Source organism: Nerophis ophidion, linkage group LG06 (genome assembly GCF_033978795.1).
Source record: "Nerophis ophidion isolate RoL-2023_Sa linkage group LG06, RoL_Noph_v1.0, whole genome shotgun sequence".
Lineage (NCBI taxonomy): Eukaryota > Metazoa > Chordata > Actinopteri > Syngnathiformes > Syngnathidae > Nerophis > Nerophis ophidion.
In genome coordinates this window covers 2,256,915-2,272,877 of record NC_084616.1, presented here as the reverse complement: position 1 = coordinate 2,272,877, position 15,963 = coordinate 2,256,915, and the positions used below count along the sequence as shown (strand labels likewise).

General features: G+C 40.6%; 1 protein-coding gene across 6 annotated transcripts in view; it reads left to right on the top strand.

Moving 5' to 3' along the window:
* The window catches only part of vps13d (vacuolar protein sorting 13 homolog D), a 181,537-nt gene that overhangs the window by 104,778 nt on the left and 60,796 nt on the right, over nucleotides 1–15,963 (top strand). For all 6 annotated transcript variants that reach the window (XM_061902435.1, XM_061902439.1, XM_061902437.1 and 3 more), the window contains 8 exons: nucleotides 52–299; nucleotides 7,065–7,256; nucleotides 7,323–7,449; nucleotides 10,895–11,037; nucleotides 12,429–12,559; nucleotides 12,674–12,849; nucleotides 12,928–13,051; nucleotides 15,659–15,894. In XM_061902435.1, the coding sequence (XP_061758419.1) occupies nucleotides 52–299; nucleotides 7,065–7,256; nucleotides 7,323–7,449; nucleotides 10,895–11,037; nucleotides 12,429–12,559; nucleotides 12,674–12,849; nucleotides 12,928–13,051; nucleotides 15,659–15,894 (1,377 nt within the window). The remainder of the gene's footprint in view (nucleotides 1–51; nucleotides 300–7,064; nucleotides 7,257–7,322; nucleotides 7,450–10,894; nucleotides 11,038–12,428; nucleotides 12,560–12,673; nucleotides 12,850–12,927; nucleotides 13,052–15,658; nucleotides 15,895–15,963) is intronic.

Sequence of the window (15,963 nt, the reverse complement as noted above, 5' to 3'; positions counted from 1 at the left end):
GATCCTTCTTGTGGGCTTCCCCTTCATCTGGTTCCTCTGCAACTCCTTCAGGTTTTGCGTGGTCATCAAAAAAGAGCACTACCCTGACCAGCGGCCTGCCAAGAAGGTGTCCGGTACCACCAAGGAGATCTATCGCCAGCCGGGCCACACCATCTTTCTGTTGCCCACGGTGGTGCTGGCCAACCTGCTGCCCTGCGACCTCAACTACTACGTGAAGGGAACCTCCGTCAAAGGCTCTCTGAAGCCCGGCAAAGAAGCCGTGCTTCATGCCATGGACACGTCCCAGAACATGGAACTAGGTCAGGGAAGGAACACCAACAAGTCACTGCTTTCTTCCCTGATTTCTCACATTTCAATGTTTTTGATTGATTTAAACTTTTATTAGTAGACTGCACAGTACAGTACATATTATTAGTAGATTGCACAGTACAGTACATATTATTAGTAGATTACACAGTACAGTACATATTATTAGTAGATTACACAGTACAGTACATATTATTAGTAGATTGCACAGTACAGTACATATTATTAGTAGATTGCACAGTACAGTACATATTATTAGTAGATTGCACAGTACAGTACATATTATTAGTAGATTGCACAGTACAGTACATATTATTAGTAGATTACACAGTACAGTACATATTATTAGTAGATTGCACAGTACAGTACATATTATTAGTAGATTGCACAGTACAGTACATATTATTAGTAGATTGCACAGTACAGTACATATTATTAGTAGATTACACAGTACAGTACATATTATTAGTAGATTACACAGTACAGTACATATTATTAGTAGATTGCACAGTACAGTACATATTATTAGTAGATTGCACAGTACAGTACATATTATTAGTAGATTACACAGTACAGTACATATTATTAGTAGATTACACAGTACAGTACATATTATTAGTAGATTGCACAGTACAGTACATATTATTAGTAGATTGCACAGTACAGTACATATTATTAGTAGATTGCACAGTACAGTACATATTATTAGTAGATTGCACAGTACAGTACATATTATTAGTAGATTACACAGTACAGTACATATTATTAGTAGATTACACAGTACAGTACATATTATTAGTAGATTACACAGTACAGTACATATTATTAGTAGATTGCACAGTACAGTACATATTATTAGTAGATTACACAGTACAGTACATATTATTAGTAGATTGCACAGTACAGTACATATTATTAGTAGATTGCACAGTACAGTACATATTATTAGTAGATTGCACAGTACAGTACATATTATTAGTAGATTGCACAGTACAGTACATATTATTAGTAGATTGCACAGTACAGTACATATTAGTAGATTGCACAGTACAGTACATATTATTAGTAGATTGCACAGTACAGTACATATTATTAGTAGATTACACAGTACAGTACATATTATTAGTAGAATTTACAGTACAGTACATATTATTAGTAGATTGCACAGTACAGTACATATTAGTAGTAGATTGCACAGTACAGTACATATTATTAGTAGACTACACAGTACAGTACATATTATTAGTAGATTGCACAGTACAGTACATATTATTAGTAGATTGCACAGTACAGTACATATTATTAGTAGATAGTACAGTACATATTATTAGTAGAGTGCACAGTACAGTACATATTATTAGTAGAGTGCACAGTACAGTACATATTAGTAGTAGATTGCACAGTACAGTACATATTATTAGTAGATTGCACAGTACAGTACATATTAGTAGATTGCACAGTACAGTACATATTATTAGTAGACTACACAGTACAGTACATATTATTAGTAGATTGCACAGTACAGTACATATTATTAGTAGATTGCACAGTACAGTACATATTATTAGTAGAGTGCACAGTACAGTACATATTATTAGTAGAGTGCACAGTACAGTACATATTATTAGTAGATTGCACAGTACAGTACATATTATTAGTAGATTGCACAGTACAGTACATATTATTAGTAGATAGTACAGTACAGTACATATTATTAGTAGATTGCACAGTACAGTACATATTATTAGTAGATTGCACAGTACAGTACATATTATTAGTAGATTGCACAGTACAGTACATATTATTAGTAGATTGCACAGTACAGTACATATTATTAGTAGATTGCACAGTACAGTACATATTATTAGTAGATTGCACAGTACAGTACATATTATTAGTAGATTGCACAGTACAGTACATATTATTAGTAGATTGCACAGTACAGTACATATTATTAGTAGATTGCACAGTACAGTACATATTATTAGTAGATTGCACAGTACAGTATATATTATTAGTAGATTGCACAGTACAGTACATATTATTAGTAGATTGCACAGTACAGTACATATTATTAGTAGAGTGCACAGTACAGTACATATTATTAGTAGATTGCACAGTACAGTACATATTATTAGTAGATTGCACAGTACAGTACATATTATTAGTAGATTGCACAGTACAGTACATATTATTAGTAGATTGCACAGTACAGTACATATTATTAGTAGATTGCACAGTACAGTACATATTATTAGTAGATTGCACAGTACAGTACATATTATTAGTAGATTGCACAGTACAGTACATATTATTAGTAGATTGCACAGTACAGTACATATTATTAGTAGATTGCACAGTACAGTACATATTCCCTACAATTAACCACTAAATGCTAACACCCCAATAAGTTTTTCAACTTGTTCAAGTCGGGTCCACCTTCTCTTTGTATTTGATTTATTCTTGTAAAAGACTAATGCAATGCCACACACAGATAGAAATAGTCAGCTAAACAATTGGAGTAGTCTTTAAAAATATTTGACTGATGGACACATGAATAGAAACAGGCTAGACCAGGGGTGTCAAACTCAAACACAGAGTGGGCCAAAATGTATAACTGAACAAAGCCGTGGGCCGAGGTTGAACAAATTAATCTTTTAATAAGGACCCAAACAAGTTTTGCATTGAATATTGAACAAGCAAGGCTTATATAACTTTATAGTGACATGCAAAATCCAGTTTTAAATAATAATAATAATAATTAAAAAATATCAATGGCATATCAAATCAAATGTAAATAAAAATTGAATGCCTCTTTTGCATTTGCAGCCTTCTGAGGTAAATATTAACATTAACTTTTTCCAGAGGCTAATACATTTGAAAATAAAATAATGAATAAATCAACCATTCAGGCCTTTTTACTGCTCAGTTAATGTCAGGGCTCAGGTGGGCGGGGTTTGTTGGTAGCGGGGAGGGGTGGTGTATATTGTAGCGGTCCGGAAGAGTTAGGGCTGCAAGGGGTTCTGGGTATTTGTTCTGTTGTGTTTATATTGTGTTACGCTGCGGATGTTCTCCCGAAATGTGTTGGTCATTCTTGTTTGGTGTGGATTCACAGTGTGGCGCATATTTGTAGCAGTGTTAAAGTTGTTTATATGGCCACCCTCAGTGCGACCTGTATGGTGTTGATCAAGTATGCCTTGCATTTACTTACATGTGTGTAGAAGCCACATATATCACGTGACTGGGCCGGCACGCTGTTTGTGAGGAGGAAAAACAGACTTGACGACAGGTTGTAGAGGACGCTGAAGGCAGTGCCTTTAAGGCACACCCCCAATATTGTTGTCCAGGTGGAATTCGGGAGAATGGTTGCACCGAGAGATTTTCGGGAGGGGCACTGAAATTCGAGAGTCTCCCAGGAAATCGGTGAATGCGGTGTTAGAGCGGCACCGCTGTATAACACCGGCGGGCCAGCTCTAATGTTCATTTGATATTGCCTCAAGGGCCAAATTTGGCCCGCGGGCCAGAGTTTGACACCTATGGGCTAGATCAGGGGTGCCCACACTTTTTCTGCAGGCGAGCTACTTTTCAATTGACCAACTCGAGGGGATCTACCTCATTTATATATATCATTTAGATTTATTTATTTATGAAAGAGACATTTTTGTAAACAAGTTAAATGTGTTTAATGATAATACAAGCATGTGTAACACATATAGATGTCTTTCTTTCACAAAGACAAGAATATAAGTTGGTGTATTACCTGATTCTGATGACTCGCATTGATTGGAATCAGACAGTAATGATGATAACGCCCACATTTTCATATGGAGGAGAAAAAAATGTATCCTTTCTGTACAATACCACATGAAAGTGGTTGGTTTTTGGCATCTAATTCATCCAGCTTCCATACACTTTACAAGAAAAACATTGGCGGCAAATTCCGTAGCTTGCTTGATTGACATTCACGGCACCCGAGGGTCTTGTGAGATGACGCTGGCTGCTGCCAGTTCATTATTATGAAAATATGACAGAGAGGAAGGCGAGAAACACTTTTTATTTCAACAGACTTTCGCGCCGTCCCTTCCGTCAAAACTCTGAAGGCCGACTGCACATTTCCTATCTTCACAATAAAAGCCCTGCTTCATGCTGCCTGCGCTAACAAAATAAGAGTCTCGGAAAGCTGGCGTGCACAAGTGATGTGCACGCCAGCTTTCTGAGGGATCGCTTGTGCACAGTTTTCCGAGACTCTGTATTTAGTTAGCGCAGGCAGCATGAAGCAGGGCTTTTATTGTGAAGATAGGAAATATGCAGTCGGCCTTTAGAGTTTTGACGGAAGGTACGGCGCGAGAGTCTGTTGAAATAAAAAGTGTTTCTCGCCTTCCTCTCGGTCATATTTTCATAATAATGATCTTGCAGCAGCCAGCGTCATCTCACAAGACCCTCCGGTACCGTGAATGTCATTTAAGTGACGTCTTGGTGAAGATTGATGGTCACTCATTTTTAGGTCTATTTTTTTTAAAAGCCTGGCTGGAGATCGACTGACACACCCCCCGCGGTCGACTGGTAGCTCGCCATCGACGTAATGGGCACCCCTGGGCTAGATGAATAAATGAAGAGTCAATCAGCGTGCTAACTCAAACTATAAGCTACGTTCTTGTAGAGGAAACTACACCTTTTCATTTACTATTTTCTACTTCAACTTTACACATCACAAAAAAGGTCCATTCGGATCGCTAACTTTGTTAGCATAAATGAGTGGGATTTAACATAGAGAAAATTAGCATCAGGGCTAACAGAGAAATATTTTGGGTTCATTATGTTGGTACATAAAGCTAGCTAGCTAGAGATATTGGCCCCACAATCATGTAAGAAGTAGAGGAACAGCTAGTCTGCTGGAGTAGTCTACAGTCATACAGTAACAAGTAATTACACATCTATTACACTTCAATACCATACATCAAATATATTTACCCCAGTAATATCATCAACACTTACCTGTCCTTCAGCTCAAATACTAGTGTGGCCTCAATAGTCCTGCTGTAGTGTGTAGCATGCTGACAATTATCCCAGCATGTGATGGAGGAATGCACAGTGCAGGGTTGAAATTCTACTGAATTTGCATGAAATCAGTTTGTTTTAGCTAATAATCATGCTGCAAGATTTAGCATGTTGCATTCAATGTTTAGTCCCATTCATTTGCTGCAAGATCTAGCATGTTGCATTCAATGTTTAGTCCCATTCATTTGCTGCAAGATCTAGCATGTTGCTTTCAATGTTTAGTCCCATTCATTTGCTGCAAGATCTATCATGTTGCATTCAATGTTTAGTCCCATTCATTTGCTGCAAGATCTAGCATGTTGCATTCAATGTTTAGTCCCATTCATTTGCTGCAAGATCTAGCATGTTGCATTCAATGTTTAGTCCCATTCATTTGCTGCAAGATCTAGCATGTTGCATTCAATGTTTAGTCCCATTCATTTGCTGCAAGATCTAGCGTGTTGCATTCAATGTTTAGTCCCATTCATTTGCTGCAAGATCTAGCATGTTGCATTCAGTGTTTAGTCCCATTCATTTGCTGCAAGATCTAGCATGTTGCATTCAATGTTTAGTCCCATTCATTTGCTGCAAGATCTAGCATGTTGCATTCAATGTTTAGTCCCATTCATTTGCTGCAAGATCTAGCATGTTGCATTCAATGTTTAGTCCCATTCATTTGCTGCAAGATCTAGCATGTTGCATTCAATGTTTAGTCCCATTCATTTGCTGCAAGATCTAGCATGTTGCATTCAATGTTTAGTCCCATTCATTTGCTGCAAGATCTAGCATGTTGCATTCAATGTTTAGTCCCATTCATTTGCTGCAAGATCTAGCATGTTGCATTCAATGTTTAGTCCCATTCATTTGCTGCAAGATCTAGCATGTTGCATTCAATGTTTAGTCCCATTCATTTGCTGCAAGATCTAGCATGTTGCATTCAATGTTTAGTCCCATTCATTTGCTGCAAGATCTAGCATGTTGCATTCAATGTTTAGTCCCATTCATTTGCTGCAAGATCTAGCATGTTGCATTCAGTGTTTAGTCCCATTCATTTGCTGCAAGATCTAGCATGTTGCATTCAATGTTTAGTCCCATTCATTTGCTGCAAGATCTAGCATGTTGCATTCAATGTTTAGTCCCATTCATTTGCTGCAAGATCTAGCATGTTGCATTCAGTGTTTAGTCCCATTCATTTGCTGCAAGATCTAGCATGTTGCATTCAATGTTTAGTCCCATTCATTTGCTGCAAGATCTAGCATGTTGCATTCAATGTTTAGTCCCATTCATTTGCTGCAAGATCTAGCATGGTGCATTCAATGTTTAGTCCCATTCATTTGCTGCAAGATCTAGCATGTTGCATTCAATGTTTAGTCCCATTCATTTGCTGCAAGATCTAGCATGTTGCATTCAATGTTTAGTCCCATTCATTTGCTGCAAGATCTAGCATGTTGCATTCAATGTTTAGTCCCATTCATTTGCTGCAAGATCTAGCATGTTGCATTCAATGTTTAGTCCCATTCATTTGCTGCAAGATCTAGCATGTTGCATTCAATGTTTAGTCCCATTCATTTGCTGCAAGATCTAGCATGTTGCATTCAATGTTTAGTCCCATTCATTTGCTGCAAGATCTAGCATGTTGCATTCAATGTTTAGTCCCATTCATTTCTCCTTAATTCCCATGGATGGTTTCCAGCTTTGAATATTCCTGGAACCTTTTTCAGGTGTGCTGTTTGAGAACTTCCCGCTGTGCAAAGAGCTGCTCATTCCCCCGGGAACCCAGAACTATGTGGTCCGGATGAGGCTGTACGACACCAACAAGCGTCTGCTCTGCCTCACCATCCGCATCATTCTGCGGGCCCAGGGGGCGCTGAAGATCCTCATCTCTGCCCCCTATTGGCTGATCAACAAGACAGGTTGGACCCAACACCCTTTGGAAGTGGACTTGGTCACTTGTTTAAACCTGGTCTTTTTTTTTTTAGGCCTTCCCTTAATTTTCAGACAAGACAACAGCAAAGTGGATGCTGCAGGCCAGTTTGATGAGCATGAACTGGCCCGAAGTCTCAGCCCGTTGCTCTTCTGCTACACTGACAAGGAGCAGCCGGCTATGTAAGTTAGTACCAGTGTCTAAACCAGGCTATGTAAGTTAGTACCAGTGCCTAAACCAGGCTATATAAGTTAGTACCGGTGCCTAAACCAGGCTATATAAGCTAGTACCAGTGTCTAAACCAGGCTATATAAGTTAGTACCAGTGCCTAAACCAGGCTATGTAAGTTAGTACCAGTGCCTAAACCAGGCTATGTAGGTTAGTACCAGTGTCTAAACCAGACTATGTAAGTTAGTACCGGTGCCTAAACCAGGCTATGTAAGTTAGTACCGGTGCCTAAACCAGGCTATATAAGTTAGTACCAGTGTCTAAACCAGGCTATGTAAGTTAGTACCAGTGCCTAAACCAGGCTATATAAGTTAGTACCAGTGCCTAAACCAGGCTATATAAGTTAGTACCAGTGTCTAAACCAGGCTATATAAGTTAGTACCAGTGCCTAAACCAGGCTATATAAGTTAGTACCAGTGTCTAAACCAGGCTATGTAAGTTAGTACCAGTGTCTAAACCAGGCTATGTAAGTTAGTACCAGTGCCTAAACCAGGCTATGTAAGTTAGCACCAGTGTCTAAACCAGGCTATGTAAGTTAGCACCAGTGCCTAAACCAGGCTATGTAAGTTAGTACCAGTGTCTAAACCAGGCTATGTAAGTTAGTACCAGTGTCTAAACCAGGCTATGTAAGTTAGTACCAGTGTCTAAACCAGGCTATGTAAGTTAGCACCAGTGCCTAAACCAGGCTATGTAAGTTAGTACCAGTGTCTAAACCAGGCTATGTAAGTTAGTACCAGTGCCTAAACCAGGCTATATAAGTTAGTACCAGTGCCTAAACCAGGCTATATAAGTTAGTACCAGTGCCTAAACCAGGCTATGTAAGTTTGTACCAGTGCCTAAACCAGGCTATATAAGTTAGTACCAGTGCCTAAACCAGGCTATATAAGTTAGTACCAGAGCCTAAACCAGGCTATGGAAGTTAGTATCAGTGTCTAAATCAGGCTATATAAGTTAGTATCAGTGCCTAAACCAGGCTATATAAGTAAGAACCAGTACCTAAACCAGGCTATATAAGTTAGTACCAGTGTCTAAACCAGGCTATATAAGTTTGTATCAGTGCCTAAACCAGGCTATATAAGTTAGTACCAGTACCTAAACCAGGGTTTAGGTACTGGCTGTTATGGCCACTGGCAACAGTGAGTTACTTCCATGAATATAAGGATGAGGGTGATACAGAATACTGCATCGTACTAATGTATCAAAAACGGTACCATACTCTGTTTGGCAAGTACCGGTTCCCCATTTTTTTTTCTTTGTCACTTCGTAACATTGCTGGTTTTAAGAGCAGAGGAGCATGTTGGGCAGTGCACACACACAGAGTACTTACAAGCAGATACAGAGTGTAGACAGAAAAGGGAGAATGGACACATTTTGCTGTAAAAAGTCAAGATAAAGTTGAAGTTCTAACACTAAAACACCCTCAGGAAGAACTGCTTTAACACATGCAGCTAACATCCATCTACTGTGTTTTAGCTACTTCTAAATCACTAACCCTGGTCTCCATGGCGACAAATAAGGTAGGTTTCTTACAAGTAACATTATCACTGGAGGACGAGGAATAGCTAACCATGCTTCACTACACAGCGTAGGAGGATACAATAGCTCACCGCTAACAAAAGCTAGCGTGCCTAAATGTAAACAAATGCCGTGGGCGGATCTACACCTGACATCCACTGTAATGATACCAAGTACAGGAGCGTATATATTCCATACTTCTATGATTACATCGATAATTATCTGGTTTTTTCCCCTTTCTTTAAAATTCATATTATGTTTATAAAGTCAGTAAATATGTCCCTGGACACATGAGGACGTTGAATATGACCAATGTATGATCCTGGAACTACTTGGTATCGACACGATCCATACCTAAATGTGTGGTATCATCCCAAACTAATGTCAAGTATCAAAGAAGAGAAGAATAAGTGATTATTACATTTGAACAGAAGTGTAGATAGAACATGTTAGAACAGAAAATAATCAGATATTAACAATAAATGAACAAGTAGATTAATAATCAGTTTTTACAGTTTGTCCCTCATAATGTGTATAAAATAATATGTGTATAAATGACACAATATGTTACTGCAGACTAATTAGGAGTCTTTGTTTGTTTACTTACTACTAAAAGACAAGTTGTCTAATATTTTATTGAAGGACTAAATGACAATAATAAACATATGATATTATTACACAATTGCCCGCATATTTCATCATTTTATGTTTTTTCATATCTATTCCGTAAAAACAAAATCTGTCAACTGGCAGCTCAGTCACCAGAATTTTATCGTAGAATTTAGTGTTATTTTACAGAAAATTACTATAAATAGGAAAGTGTTTTTTCCGGTAAAATTCTGGCAACAGAGTGGCCAGTTTTTAATCGTAAAATCCATTGTTGAGTATTACTGTAACTAAGGAAAAAACGGTACTATGTTTTTTAACAGTAAAATTCTGCTGACTAAGCAGACAGTTTTTTGTTTGCTTTTTTTTAAATCATAAAATCTATTGCCATTTTTCCAATGTCTAATTTAATGAAATCATAAGTCAATCAGATATTTATTTTACATTTAAAAAAAGAAGTTTGGAGGAGGGGGACAAAAAAAAATCTCAGCCCGGCTGCCTTGACTTGTTGAGAAACGTGGCTTCCCACGGAGACACCACACCCCTCCGACTTTCAGGTACGACCATATAATCTCACTAAAACACTAGTAACACAATAAGCAGATAAGGGATTTTCTGGAATTATCCTTGTAAATGTGTTTAATAACATCTGAATCGCTCCCACTGCTCTGGCCTTTTTTTACTTTTTTAAATATTTTTTCTAGTCTTTCACTCTCACTTTCCTCATCCACGAATCTTTCACCCTCGCTCAAATTAATGGGGAAATTGTCGCTTTCTCGGTCCGAATCGCTCTCACTGCTGGTGGCCATGATTGTAAACAATGTTCAGATGTGAGGAGCTCCACAACCCGTGATGTCACGCACACATCGTCTGCTACTTCCGGTACAGGCAAGGCTTTTTTATTAGCGACCAAATGTTGCAAACTTTATTGTCGATGTTCTCTACTAAATCCTTTCAGCTAAAATATGGCAATATGGTGAAATGATGAAGTATGACACATAGAATGGAGCTGCTATCCCCGTTTAAATAAGAACATCTCATTTCAGTAGGACTTTAATATTGAATAAAATTGCATGCAGTACATGTCTTTGTTCTGTCAAAATGAAAAGAACAAATCCATTGAATAAGAAGAGGTCAAGGGTCCAGTAAATGATGTGACAGGCCTGATCTGGCCCCCCGGACCCCGACTTTGACACCTGCAGCCTGAAGTCTACCCTGGAGACAAAAACCAAGCTAATCATTTTGGGAACGTTTCCTTTCCTCCTCTCTAAAACCCAGGTGTACTATGCGGGTCGGGAAGGGGATCCATCCAGACGGCGTTCCGGGCTGGTGCCAAGGTTTCTCCCTGGATGGAGGAAGTGGAGTCCGGGCCGTGAAGGTCATCCAGCATGGTAACAGGCCTGGCCTCATCTACAACATTGGTAAGTACTCCCGCCATTATCGCCAACTAGATACTCATTTCAGGACTTACGAACTCATTTGGTTCTTGAACAAGGTTCATAAATAGAAGTTTGCATTGCGAAGCAGATTTCTCTATTAGAAACAAAGTAAATATGAATAATGGGTTCCAGTTTATATTTTACTTCAGGTGTGTACACTTCATACACGATCAAGTGCTTTGCAGTACTGTGTGTCAAGCAAACATAACAAGGAGGTGAGAGATCAACAATCTCTTAATGAACTAGCTACAAAAACAACAACAAGATGCTGTCCTTTGTCTGCGCTGCTCTGCCAACACAGAAGTCCCTTTGGTGCCCTCACAAACAATCAGAAATACAATCATTCTTAACTTTAACAAGCATTTTGCTACAATAACTAACATTTAAAAAAGTACAATCTACCTACATTAACAATGTTAAAGGAAAGGAGCAGACGGAGGGAGAGAAGAAAGGGGTCAGGGGGAGGGGCCGTGTGTGCGCGTTTGAAAGAGTCGCTGCTGAAGGAAAGAGAGTCTTCTCCGCTGTGAAATAAGTCTGCTTTGGCATTCCTTCCCAGAAAAGTGCGGCCTCATCACAGGTAAAACTTACGGGGAGACGTGCAGGAAAAATAATCAAAATAAGAGCGCTGACAGGAAATAAAACCCAAACAGAGGAAAAACTAAAACATAACTAAAATGTCAGTGAGAAGCCGGACAGATTCATCTTTTCTCCGATGGTGAGCAGCAGCCTGAGAAGGAGGATTGGTCTTGTTGTGTTCAGACCAGATGTTCCTCCGAGGGAATTTAAGTTGCTGGTCAATCCCAAGTTCTTTTGATGACACATAAGCTGATTTTAAATAAACACCCAGAACAGAATAGGTATTTTGCAATTTATTCCAAAGCTTTGGAGAGACCAACCTAAAAAACAACACATTCAATTCGCATCGCCTAGTTGATCTGACAAACCCTACGGAGGCACTCTCTTCCCCACTATCTCCCCCACACCCACCGGAACGAATCCACATATCTGTTCTTCTTCTAAGTCTAGGACAGGGAGAGATAAGAAGGGAGTTATGGCTAGTCCTCACATTCCTACAGATTCAAGGTTAACACATGCAGTTTCCTTAGCAGACAACCATAAAGAGCACAAATGGAAAAACACTAGCTGTTTTCAAGTATGACTATGGAAATAAGAAATAACTCTTGAATATGAATATATGTGGATATCTGTCTCCGTCAATCTCCATGTCACGTGGGCCTAGGCTTCATTCCTTCTGCAAATACATCTTATAAAAATACTTTTTCCACAATTTCCCTGATGACATTTTCAACACGCACACGTCCATCTCGCTGCATGTTTAGTCCCGCTCTGACTGAAGCGCCTTACCTGAACAGGTATCAGTGTGCGGAACGGAAAGGGACGCTACCGAGACACTCACATTGTGACCTTTGCCCCCCGCTACTTGCTGGACAACAGCTCCTCACACAAGCTGGCTTTTGCTCAGCGGGAGTTTGCCCGGGGAAAGGTAAGCAATGACCCGCCATGTGTGGTCTTTACTTGAAGTCAAGAAAGGGCTTCTTTACACTCTGAGGTGACACGGTGGTTCTACTGTAAATCCATGTTCTGGGTTTCTTTCCAGGGGACTGCCAACCCCGAGGGTTACATCTCCACCCTGCCGGGCTCCAGCGTGGTCTTCCACTGGCCCAGGAATGACTATGACCAGTTGTTGTGTGTGCGCCTGATGGACTCCCCCACCTGCACCTGGTCAGGAGGCTTTGAGGTCAACAAACCAAAGTCCTTTCACGTCAACATGAGGTGAGGAACAGTCGTCCCCGACCCTCCCATTGACGTCCATGCAGGGACTGATGGTCCATTCAATCTTTCTTGGAAAAGGGACACCATGGGGAATTGCTTCTTCCTGCGGACGGAGATCACCATTAAGGGAGCCACCTACCAGGTCTCCTTCACTGACACTGACCAACTGCCCCCACCTTTCCGTATCCACAACATCTCTGAGGTACGCATGCTTTTAGGCAGGGGTGTCAACTTTGGGACTGGGGGGACGCTTTGAGCTCATAACATCTGGCTGGTGGCCAAAGTAACTTTATATATACATATATATATATATATATATATATATATGTTAGGGGTTGTGGAAAAAAATTGATTCGAATACGAATCGCGATTCTCATTTTTAAAAATATACCGTAACAATGCATTCCAAAGCCAAAGCTGAGCCAGCAACACTCAGAACTGCAATAAACGGAGCAATTGAGAGGAGACACAAACACCACACAGAACAAAACAAAAGTAGTGAAACAAAAATGAATATTATCAACAACACTATCAATATTAGTTATCATTTCAGCATAGCAGTGATTAAAAATCCCTCATTGACATTATCATTAGACATTTATAATAATAATCAAAAAGAACAATAGTGTCACAGTGGCTTACACTTGCATGGCATCTCATAAGCTGGACAACACACTGTGTCCAATGTTTTCACAAAGATAAAATAAGGCATATTTTTGCTTGCTTTAATAGTTCAAACAAATTTACATTATTGCAATCAGTTGATAAAACATTGTCCTTTACAATTATAAAAGCTTTTTACAAAAAATCTACTACTCTGCTAGCATGTCAGCAGACTGGGGTAGATCCTGCTGAAATCTATGTATTGAATGAATACACAATCCTTTTGGATCTTAAAAATATCGTTTTTCAATCGAGAATCGCGTTGAATCAAAAAAATCAATATATAATCGAATTGCTACCCCAAGAATTGATATTGAATCAAATCGTGGGACACCCAAAGATATATATATATATATATATATATATATATATATATGTATATATATATATATATATATATATGTATATATATATATATATATATATTTATATATATACTGTACATACGTGGATGGATGTTAGCTGCTAGCTAGCTAGTCATGTCTTAAAGCACCTCTTCCTGAGCGTGTTTCAGTGTTATAACTGTCAGGTTCAAACACCGATGACATCTATTAGACAAGACAAGAAGCAAAGGAAATTAAACAGAGACAGGATTCAATTTAGCTCAATAAGGAGAGTGTGGGCTTCACGGTGGCAGAGGGGTTAGTGCGTCTGCCTCACAATACAAAAGGTCCTGAGTAGTCAGGGTTCAATCCCGGGCTTGGGATCTTTCTGTGTTGAGTTTGCATGATCCCCACATGAATGCGTGGGTTCCCTCCGGGTACTCCGGCTTCCTCCCACCTCCAAAGACATGCACCTGGGGATAGGCCCCTCCCACCTCCAAAGACATGCACCTGGGGATAGGCCCCTCCCACCTCCAAAGACATGCACCTGGGGGTAGGCCCCTCCCACCTCCAAAGACATGCACCTGGGGATAGGCCCCTCCCACCGCCAAAGACATGCACCTGGGGATAGGCCCCTCCCACCTCCAAAGACATGCACCTGGGGATAGGTTGACTGGCAACACTAAATGGTCCCTAGTGTGTGAATGTTGTCTATCTGTGTTGGCCCTGTGATGAGGTGGCGACTTGTCCAAGGTGTACACCCCTTCCGCCCGATTGTAGCTGAGATAGGCACAAGCGCCCCCCACCCCCTCAAAGGGAATAAGCGGTAGAAAATGGATGGATGGATGGATGGACAGCGTGTGCACTTGTACCCTCTTACAATGTCGCCCTGCCGCTCTGAGGAGGGAGTGCCACGCCTCCTTGTTTATTTGGCCATTTCCTGATTACATGGCTGCAGCTGTTTCTAAGGGGAGGGTGGTCATAAACAGCTGCTGCACTCAGTCATAAACAGTTTAAAGAAAAGGTGCCTGGAGTGGTGTCAGGTTCTGCTCCCTCTCTGCTTTGTAGATCTCGGGTCATGACAAGGTCTTCCTGTGGCTGTCCAATAGATCAGGGAAACCGACACCTCCACGTCGCATCCCATCGCACACAGTGGAAGTTTGCAAGCCTTTTGCTTGATAAGGACAAAGACAGCTTTTATCTTCTTGCAGGGCAGCCTGAACTCATGGGAAAACAATACAATTATTCTGACAATCACTTCACCCTTAGCTTTACTTTTTACACCAAAATGCATCCAGTCTCTCTTTTCTGTCTACACACTGTGTCTGCTTGTAAGTAGTGTGTGTGCGTGCGTGCGTGCGTGCGTGCGTGCGTGCGTGCCTGCGTGCGTGCGTGCGTGCGTGCGTGCGTGCGTGCGTGCGTGCGTGCGTGCGTGCGTGCGTGCGTGTGTGAGTGTGAACATGCTCCTCTGCTGGTAGAACCAGAAATGTCATGATGTGTCGACGCGCCGTCATGCCCGTGACAAAAAAAAAATGGGGAAGTGTTACTTTTCAAGCAGAGTATAGGAGCGTTTTTGATTCATTAGTACGGCCATACTACACTTGGACCACTATATTGAACAACCTTAGTCCTTCTGGTATCATGAGTCCAATTTAAGGATAGTCCCAGCAGTGTCCGACACGTCCAGATGTGTCCCGTCTTGGAACATCCTGCCAACACACCTCAGTTACTCAACTGGCCTGACTGGAAGTGGAGTCAGACTCCTCCCAGTCAACCATTCCAAGACTCTCATACCTGTTTTTTTTTTCTTTCAACGCCTTCAGGTTCCGATCCAGTTCTGGCAGCACGGCGTGGTGGACATCAAGCTGCACACCGAGGTGAAGGCCGACTCAGAACTGGACTACGCCTGTGACGAACCAACACTGCCGCCGTACCTGACTCTCACCGTGAAAGGAGCCGGGTCTTCGGAGGTCACGGCTGACATGAACTTCTTCCGAGAATACAACAAGCTCTACTACGAGAACTTCATCTACATCGCAGCCACCCACACCTTCTCACAGTAGGCATCTTCCACACACTTGGGAATGTTCTCAGCATGTAACCAGCAAGCTGCTTTTCTCTTCTGTGA